Here is a 9,958-nt window from a genome sequence, read left to right as displayed (position 1 = left end):
GGGAAGCAGAACAGGCCGATCCACTGAAACCCACTGCAGAGGGGCAGCGGGGAGACAGGCGAGGTCTGCCGCGCTCTGGGGTCCCTCCCTGGCGGGGGGTCGAACTCGTGCTGCAGCGGCTGTGGCGGCCTCCAAGTGCTGCGCTTTAACCCTCGGCCACCGGGGAGGCCTCCGGCCCTTCATGGGCCCCCCTCAGCGGCCACCTCGGCCTCGCTTTCCCCCCAGCTTTCACTGCTGGCGCGGGATGCGTGCTGGCGCCAACAGCCCGAGCAGGGGCTCAGCGCACCATGCTCGTGAGCGGGCGCCATGCTCGTGAGCGGGCGCCATGCTCGTGAGCGGGCGCCATGCTCGTGAGCGGGCGCCATGCTCGTGAGCGGGCGCCATGCTGTGCGTACTGGCGCCTGACGAGAGTGAGGGCTGAAGGGGGCGTCGGGCGCACACCCGGCGCTGCCTCCCTGCCTGCGGGTGGCCCCACTCGGCCCTGAGAGGCTGTGGAGTACACGGAACCTACGCAGCGGGCCTTTCGCCTGCCCAAATCCACAGGAAACCAGCCTGCCCAGCCGGGGTGCGGGCCGGAAGGGCGCTCACAGCCGCCGCCTCCCGTTCAGACTCACCGGCTTGGTCCTACCCGCGCCTGACTGAAATCTGAGGTAGGCGTCCTGGTTTTGTGGGTCAACCCCAGAAAATGTAAAGTGCCTGTGTCACAAAAGCCGGACTCAGTAATTGCCTTGTCTAGTTAAGGAAAATCATCAAGACTCATTTTCTGAACGCAGGCGGAGCCATCCCAGAGGCCTTAGCGTTTTGTCCCATCATTGGCGCCGTCATCTTGGCCCCGGGGGTGGATTAGATGTACATTCCTTCTCCCTGGGACTGGCTAGCCCCTTCCTTGCGATCCCCAAGGGAGGCGCCTCAGGGGAGGCCCCGGCCCCCCTTTGGCCCAGTCCTCTTTGGGAAGTGGCCTGCTTTGGGGGTTGAAATCCCACTCTGCTGCGCTCTCCCCACTTCCAGGACACTGCGAGTCTGTGCTCAGGTGGCCAGGTACTTAGACCAGGCAAGATGTTTTTATTCCCTTACCAGTTTGGGGCGCCTGGGTACCCCTTGGTTTCAGCTGTCACAAGCCCTCCAGCAGCCGCATGAAGCCCCCTCAGGGCCCAGGCAGGGGTGTGTGTTAGGCTGACTCTGTTCTCTCCTCGGATGTTCTGTCCAATTAGCCAAACTGCAGGGGGTGCCGGGTGCAAGGGTCGCAGGATTGGCGTGGGGGCGCCTCCTTTGCAAGTCCTTTATACTGGAAGTCTGACAGTTTGCTCAGCTGCCCGAGAGGTGCTAATCTCAGTGCTGGGGAGCAGGAGGACCTGTTCTCCCCTGTCCCCCCATAACCTCTCCTCTCCGACTTGTATTTTTCTCCATTTGAGCCCTTCATCTACGCCTGAGGGGAGACGTGGGGAGGCGGCCTTCGGTTAACGTGCTCGGGGATCACAGGCTTTGTGCCCTGGGCATCCCAGGGAGCCTGGTTCTGTGGCCAGGACAGTGGGCCTGACTGAAGCCAGCTCTGCAGAACCTGCTGGCTGGCTGGGGTTCAGAGATGACTGCTCGGAGGATCTAGGGCTCCTGGGAACTGGGGGTACACAGCCCGCATCTTGGACGTGAAGGGCAGCTGAAGCCTGAGGTCACATCTGCTGCCCTCCACATTGCTGGGGAAGTTTCCCTTTGGGGGAGGTGCGAGGACAGCAGCTCCTGACTGTGGAGATGGGCCTAGGCAGTTCCACCCTGACAGGCTGCGTGGTGCTTTTGGTTACCTGTGGCTGCGTCATTGACCACACCTGTGGCTCAAATACCAGGTATTTGCCTGGTAGAGTTTGCAGTCTGGGCAGGGCCCCTGGGGAGGGCAGGGCGGGCCTATGTGTCATCAGCTGAGTTGTCTTTATGGAGCAAAAGGACTTCCCGATAAGAAGCTGCAGGCCGGTTCAAAGTCCAGCTGAGCTGGTCAGCTGGGAGCCCACAGGCTCTCCATTGACCGTTGGGGTTCCAGCGCCATGGAGGCTGGGTTCCCAGAGGGAGGCCCTCCCGAAGGCGGGGCTGGAGGAGGCCCAGGAACATCATTTCCTCTCATTCCGGCAGCCAAGGCCCTTCTGTGGGACAGAGAGCTCAGAGGCTGCGTCTGGAAGGGACCAGTGGCAGGTGTGCACAGGGAAGGACCACACCGTGTGGGCCGCGTGGGGGCGCGTGGGGGTGCGTGGGGGTGCTAGCCGTCACAGGCAATACGAAGAGTTGTTCCATCCCTCCAAGTCTCAGTTTACCCTCCTGTAACGGAGGGTGACCTCGCCCGGGTGCGCTGACCACAGCTGGGGAATGTGTCCGTGCACCCCGGCCCAGCGGGGTCCACGCGCGTCCCACACGGCCCTGACACGCCCCACGCCCAGCAGGTGGGGAAAAGGCTCAGGTGCAGCACCCGCCTCTGACAGCGCCCTCTGCTCTCCCCTGCGCTGTCGGGGTCTGCAGCCTGAGCTGCTCACCTGCCGCCTCCCCGCCCCTCCTCTTCTGGAAGCACAGAGAAGCCCCGAGGGTGACCCTGCCCCTGGCGGGGGGCCTTTCGTGGCACTGCCACACTGGAGGGGATCTCGGGCCATCAGTCCCACCCGCCTCCTGTGGAGCAACAGACACTGCCCCCCATCCGGCACCTGCACTTGAAGCCCCGGCAGCTCCCACACCCCCCTCCCCACCCCACCGTCTGGTAGTGATTCAGTGTAATGTTGCAGCCAGCCTCCTGGGACCTCCCAAGGTCTTCCCTCTGTGGCAAAACCAGCGAGGTGGGGAGCCGATGAAGCGGAAGTGGGGAGTCCGGGCTTAGGGGAGGGGAGAAGGCTTCCACCTGCCCTGCTGGCAGCAACAGCACCCTGTCTTTACTGCTCTGAGGCCCCACCTGGGCCCATCCTAAAGGGGGCCTTCATTGGGAAGCCGGAGACACAGCTGAGGATTGGGGGACCCCCGTCTCTGGATACAGGCAGTTAGGATTCGTCACAAACTGATGAAATTTGGAAAATGGGGAAGTTGTAACCTGTCCTGGAAGCAGAAGGACATGCAAACTTCAGGTGTCCAGAAATGAGCAGTTTTGGGGGGAGCTTGGCAGGCCTGGGGTGGTGAGCAGGTGGTGGAGGGGGACTGGCAGTGTGGGGTTGGAGTAGTGAGCTGCACCCCATGTCAGAGTGCCCCCTCCTCCCCGCATCCTGGCCCCTGAGCACCCCCGAGGCAGAGGGGGCAGGAGCCCACCCAGGCGTCTTCGCCCAGCTCTCAGCCGGCCCCATCTCCAAGGAGACCACGGTGGCCCTGCCCAGCCCCGGGCCCCTGGGGGCCGTTGCCTCTCTGAGGGGAAGTTTCCAGCTGGATCTCCTCCAGCGCTCTGTGCTGCTGGTGCGGTGGCTGGTAACGAAACTCCTTTACCAGAACTGGGGCAAACCCTGGGCGGGAAGAACAGTCTGGGCAACTGGCCCCAGGGCTGGCGGCGAGGGGCCTCCAGGGGGTGGGGAGGCCGCAGCCCCCACCCGTCCCAGTCCCAGCGGCCACAGGGCAGGCCCTGCTGCAGGAAGTGGGCGAACAGCTGGTGAGAGCCCCCACCCCGGGAGCTGCGAGGAAACCCCGCCACCCCCCTCCCGCCTCTGCAGAGAGGTGTCGCTGGGAAGCAGCCTGCCAGCAGCTGAGAGGGCTCCTGAGCGCCTCCTCTGCTCTGCTCCCCCAGCTCAGACTGAGGGCCCAAAGGGAAGTGAGCGCGGTGGGAGGCCCGTCCCTTCGCGGACGGGGCCCAGGGCCCCTGGAGGACGGGACGGCCCTGTGGTCTGCTGGGTGGAGCCATCCGGACAGCGCGCTGAGTGTGAAGGGGGAGCCCTGGCTTCCTGGGGGCCGGACAAAGCCGGGACCCGTGCCAGAGTCCCACACAATGTCAGCCTCTGTTATCGGGCCAAGGGTCCACGACTGGGGCTGCCCTTGGGTCCTTCCACTGCCCTTTGTGACTGCGGCCATGTTCCAGCAGGGGACAAGGGACTTGGCCATTTCTGCCCAGGTCGGTGGTGACCTGGACCCACAGACAGTCTCTCAGGGGCTCCTCGGCCGAATCCTGGTGCAGGAGCCCGATGCTTGGGCTTCAGACCCTCTGGCCTGCACAGGGGGCCCGGGGGGCCTGGGGCTGGTGAGACAGAGCTGAGGCGTGAGCAGACTCCAGTGCCACGGACTGAGCCCAAACCCTCCCGTCCACCCTGGCGGTGGCCGGGCCTGACGGACCTTCCTGCCCATCTGCTGGCCATCACTCCGGGTCCTCTGGCAACATTTCAAGCCCGGCTGTCTGCCTGGGACCCCAGGGCACGCCTGGGCCCCTGTCCCCACTGCTCGCTGAGGAGAGGAGGCGAGGTCTGCTGAGCAACCTTTGAAGACCTCTTAGGGTTTTCAGTGAGATGAGCTCATTGCACTGTGTCCAGGGGACAAGGACTGCCCCGAGCTCTTCCCTGGACCCCCGTCGACAGTGGTAGCCATGTTATCTTTTGTCAAACCCGGTCAGCGCTGTGCTCAGCCCCAGCGAGGCGGGAACGTAGGCCATCCGGAGACGCGCCGTCCCTCCGTCCTATGTCCCGCCACACTCTCCAGGGCCTGTCCCAGGGGCCCCTGGGGGCCTCTTGGCCTCTTGTTTATCTGGGCCATTGGCCCCCAGCCCGGCACTCACAGACTTGGCCCTGCCTCGGCAGGCATGAGCGGGCAGCCCGCCCTTGTCTGGAGGGTGGACTTCTTACTTTGGGGGCTTCCCTGGACAGGGGGACTGGGACACCGCATCTGCTCCCGGGACCCAGAAACTGGTCCTGTTTGTTCCCTTCCCGCTGATTAGAAGCCTAATCAGCTGGGGTGCACTTTCCCTCGTTTGTGGCTGAGGGGCGTGCGTAATTGTGATGTCAGGCAAAGCACTTGAGGGTGCTTTAACTATTCCCCACTTGAAAGCAGCTGCTGGCTCTTGTAGAACGTGCGTGGGATGAACTGGGGACGCCAGAGACTCTCCAGAATTGCGGCCTGTCCATGCGCACACTAGGCGGTCCCTTGAGCTCCTGGGAGGACCCAGGAGCAGGGGGCCTGGCGCGCTGTCCCTGGCTGTCAACAGGTGTCACTGTTGCCCTTGCTGTCTCAGCACTGCTGCCCCCGAGCTGGGAGACCTGAGGCATCTGGATTCAGGTTTACGGGGATACCCTAGCACACCTGCACAGACGTGCCGACTTTGCCCCTCACAGGTGGGGGTGGGGTCCCCCTTGCGCTGAGAGCCCAGCCTCGTCCCAGCTTCTGCCACAGCCCTTGGCATCCCCCGGCCGGACAGGATGGGCCCCTGGAGGCCCCTCCCCCTCAGGCCCCTGGGAACGCCTGGTTTAGGCACAGACACAGATGCGGAACACACCGGCGTAACCCGGAGACCTGACCTGTTTCCACGCCTGTGTCTGTGCTGAGCCAGGCCCACGCCTGGCACAGGGGTGGCGTCCACAGGGCCGCACTGGCTGGGGAGATAATCATGTGCCCACTTTCACTAGGGGTCAGGATGGAATCTAGCGTTTCCTTCCGCCATGCGTGCAGGCGTCAGGCCACAGCTGTCCAGCAGTTCCTGGACGCTGGCCCGTGGAGGTCACAGCGACAGCAGTTCCTGGGACTTATCACCCACCGAAATCACAGCTCTTTTCGAGTCCTCCACAGTCGCTACAGATATTTCTAAAGCTGTTTCAGTTCCACTCCTTGCTCATTGAAAACCAGGGTAGTTATGACAGCTGTCTCTCGACCTGTCCCAGTGCCTGGACAGAGGAGCAAATGTCGTCACAGCCTACTTTTTAATTTTGATAACAGACGGTTAATAGATTAGTTTTGCTTTGCAACCTTGTGTATTCTACTTTTTGCTTTTAAAACTGGGGCAAATCCATCAGCTTCGCCAGACTGGAAGGGGAGCCCAAGGCTTTCCGTTGGTCAAGACCTGTGGCCTCCACAGAGGGCCACCGAACACTTCTTTTTTTCTTTTTTTTGTGACGCTCACCACAGTTCTGAGAACCTATCCGCTGTGAGCCCTTGTCTATGCCAGACATTTTCTATGTGTTACTGCGTCAGAGGCGGAGCTGTTAGTTCCACATAAAGCCGGATGCACTACCCTGAAGGGGGAACCCAGCTATGAGCATACAGCGGTCAGCTGTGACCTTTTGACCCAGTGCCTGACCTTCCACCTTTCTCTGGCCAGCCGTCCCAGAAGCCCGATTTTAGGGCCACTGGCCCTCACCCAGCCACGGCCAGCGCAGGCCCGCGGAGAAAGGTGTCCTAGGATGTCCGGTGGTCAAAGTCTGCTCTGTCCACGGCTCCCAGCACCCTCAGCCCGCCAGGATTGCCCCAGGCCTGAGTAGGCCTGGGCGGAACCCCAGTGTCACACCCTCGGGGACCAGGCCCTCCCCACGGCACCCACAGCTTCCAGACGGCCGCCTCTCTCGTCCCTCTCCCCCTCGCTGCCGCGGGCCGAGGCCACCCGCCGCCCGGACCCCACCCCGCAGCGCCACGGGTGCTGGGGCCTCTCCAGGCAGCAGGGCCCTCTGCCCTCCTCTGGTCCGTGGGGCTCCCTGGTCCTCTCTCACCCCCTCTCTGGGTGACGATGCTCCTTCTGTCTGAGAACACCTCCTCTTTCACCCCAAGGACTTTCCCAAATACTTCCCTTTCTGAAGGGGAATTCTGGTAAACAACCCTTTCTCAGCTCACTAATAACTAAATCGGCCCCGTCTGAGTCAGTGCAGGCCACTGTCGCCCGGTACCACAGACTGCGGCCTGAACACGGTCTCACGGTGGTCGTGGAAGCTGAAGTTCAGACTCCGGTGGCTGGTTCCCAGCGGGGCGCCTTCTCATTGTGCCTTCACAGGGCAGGCAGCCTGGGGGTCCCCTAGAGCTCCCTTTATAAGGGCCTAATCCCACTAGGAGGGCTCCACCCTCATGACCCCGTCACCGCCACGGCCCCACCTCTCAGGACATCACACGGCGATCAGGTGTCAGCGTGTGAAGTGCCAGGGGAGACCCAGGTATTCAGTGCCCGGCTCCAGCCGGCGGAGGAGGGGGCCTGGCGGGCGACGTGCCCCGGGCCCTGGGGCGTGGTCAGCACATCACCGGAGCCTCGCTTTCCCGGCCGGTCCTCTTGTTAGGGGGAAAGGATGTCCTGAAGGAACTCTGCAGTTTGTGGACGCCACCCCCTGCTCCAGTAAACTACGACTCCCAGCAGGACTGTGAGGACCCAGGGCCGGAGCTAAGCAGCATTCTGGGACTTTGGGGGGTATAGAAGGAGCCACGTGAGACGCGCTCTCTCTGGACCGCATGGCTGATGGCTGGTCATTAGGCTCCTGATGAGCCTTCAGTGTGTTATTGGGGTTCCAAGTCAGTGGAACTGGTAGGATATCCCAGTTCACTTAAATCTCTCTTTTCCTGGGTTTTCCTTTCCCCTTGTAAGCGAACCCATTATTGATCCTTTTTGTATGCGCCTGCAGTACAACTGAATTTTAAGCACGTGGGTGAGGACCCACAGGCAGGCGGCCCAGTCCGCATGGGGGTGCCCTGTAACCTGTGCACCAGCGCCCTGGCCCACCCCCAGCCCACCCCATTAGCATGCACACTTCTTCTTCCCACAGGTCCGCTGCCCCAGACCACAGGTCTCTGAAACTAACCGGCAGAGGCAGCGGGAGCTGCCACAGGGCCCTCAGGGGGGACCTGTAGTCTGGGAGAGAAATGGTCCTTACGCTGAGGGCCTGGGTCTCTGAAGACTCCGCCGTGGGCAGCGAGCTCTCTGGCTGCCTCTGCTCCGGGGACTTTCTCTGTCCAGCTGCCATTTTGCATTCCTCCCGGCGTCCCACGCTGCTCAGACTCAGCCACCGGCTTCCAGGGCTGCTGCTCACACATGCGCCCCCCCAGAGGTCTCTGAAATGAGCTTCGAGCCTGACTCAGCCCTAAGAGGACACCCTGGCCTGACCCGGGAGAGCTGAGACCCTCATGGTCTCTGCAAATGTGCAGCCATGGAGGGCCACTGTCCCTAGGACTGATGTGGGGTCCTGGGAGAGGAAGGGCGCCCCCAGGGGTAGAGCTGGAACACCCTGCAGTAAAGCCCAAAGGGCTCAGAGCACCTACTTTCAATTTGAAGCCAGGAAAGTAGCGCACAGCATCTTTACCCCAGGTGACAGAGTAACCCCCCGGGACCCCGAGACCCATGTGCTGAAGCCCGAACCTCCAGGGTGGCTGAAATAGAAAATAGGGCCCCTGGGAGGTAATTGAGGTACAAGGAAGTCACGGAGGCGGCCCTGATCCCATAGGGTTAGTGCCCTGATCAGGAGACCCCAGAGAGCTACTTTTCTGTCCACTGTGTGAGGGCCAGGGAGAAGACAGCTGTCTGCAAGCCAGAAGAGTCCCCGTCAACACCTAAGCGTCTGGACCTTGAGCTCGGACTCCCCAGCCCCCAGGACTGTCAGCGACACACTCCTCCCCTGCAGTGGCTGGTTACGGGAGTCTGCAGGCGGACACAGTGCCTGCGGTGGGGGATGATTTTGCAGCTAGGAAAATCCCGGGGAGGAAATAGCACACACCTCCACTCCAGCGGTTTTCTCCCCCACTTGACCCATGGGACTTAATGTCCCAGATGCCTAAGTCAGATTCCCCTTACTAGTCCAACAATGAGCCGTTGCTCCCATCTTTCTTGAATGCAGAAAGTCCGCTTTCCTGCTGGCTTGGCTCTGGGTGTTCTGGGCCTCCAGCCCCAGGACATGGCTGCAAGGCCCCAGCGAGCCTCCTAGTTTTGCATTTGCACCCCACTCTGCTCCACCTACGCAGTCCCTCACTGCACTGAGCCCAGAATGTCCCCCAACTCTGCACCCAGCTTAGGAAACCCTGGAAGAGGCTCGCCCAGGAGGCTGCACCCGGCTGCCTTGGAGCCAAGTGCCAGCAGTGCCCGGCGGGGAGCCAGCGTTAGAGCCTGCCTCCACCCTCCCCAGCCCACCGGCCCTCGGGGAAGCCCCGCCTTCCTCTCACAGAGCCTGAGTCCCACACCCTGGCCACTGGGTCACTGGACCATGTACTGTCCCCAGTTGGGGACAGATTTTCTGCGAGGCACCATCCGCAGGCTCTCTGGTGTCTGCACGCCTCTCCTGTGCTCTGGTGGCCTCAGCTGGCGGTCGGGAGCCCCCCCCCTCCCAGGGCGGGCTCCCCGGTGTGCGTGCGTGCGCAGGTGCTGGTCCCCAACGGTCCTGGCCCCGGCAGCGGCCTCCCACCACGCACCGCCCGGCCTCTGCGTGACTGCAGCACCAGACTCGTGGGAGGAACTCGGCCCCCCCCTCCGCCCCCCAGAACAAAGACCGTCAGGGCCTCAAGCTGCACTCAGAGCCTCTCCGCCCAGCGGAGCTGACATCAGGCTTTGAAGTCACAGGCTCTGGTCCTGCCTCAGGGGACTTAAAAGCCGAAAGGGCACGTGAGTCACCCAGCGACATCAAGGCCTGCGGCCCGGGCTGCAGTCTCGGTAGCAGCGCGCTCCAGGTGGGGGAGGAGACGCTCGGCCTGAGCTGGGTGCCGGGCAGGCGGCTGCTCTCCTTCCGCGCCAGCTCCAGCTCCGGTGCGCCTTGACCTCCACTCGCTAGAGCCAGCTGTGCGCGTGGGGGAGCCAGGTGGTGGGGCAGCAGCTTCCGCGCTCTCCCAGCCCGCGTCTCTGAAGCGGGCTGCACACCGTGGCCTCTGCTTTTGTCGGGAGTCCAGACCAGGCCACCGCTGGCTGCACTCAGGCCGACCGCTGGGCCCCTGGGGAGGGGTCCGGCAAGGGGGTGTCGACACGCCACGGGACCCCGGGGGTTGCCTCTGTCCCTGCCGTGGGCTGTGTGCACCGGGCCATTGGCACCCCGCCAGGCTGTCCCCCTGGGCCGTCCACGCCCCGCCAGGCTGTCCACGCCCC

General features: G+C 63.1%; 1 protein-coding gene across 1 annotated transcript in view; it reads left to right on the top strand.

Annotated features, from left to right (window-relative positions):
* ITM2C (integral membrane protein 2C) overlaps positions 1 to 9,636 on the top strand; it is a 19,910-nt gene extending 10,274 nt beyond the window's left edge. Inside the window, exons 4-7 of the mRNA XM_012725199.1 lie at positions 226 to 331; positions 3,237 to 3,420; positions 3,734 to 4,180; positions 9,364 to 9,636. Of these exons, the coding sequence (XP_012580653.1) occupies positions 226 to 331; positions 3,237 to 3,420; positions 3,734 to 4,180; positions 9,364 to 9,636 (1,010 nt within the window). The remainder of the gene's footprint in view (positions 1 to 225; positions 332 to 3,236; positions 3,421 to 3,733; positions 4,181 to 9,363) is intronic.
* The last annotated feature ends 322 nt before the right edge of the window (positions 9,637 to 9,958 follow it).

The sequence above is a fragment of the Condylura cristata genome, unplaced genomic scaffold (genome assembly GCF_000260355.1).
Source record: "Condylura cristata isolate star-nosed mole 26May11 unplaced genomic scaffold, ConCri1.0 scaffold00002, whole genome shotgun sequence".
Classification (NCBI taxonomy): Eukaryota; Metazoa; Chordata; class Mammalia; order Eulipotyphla; family Talpidae; genus Condylura; species Condylura cristata.
This window is presented reverse-complemented; position numbering and strand designations above follow the sequence as displayed.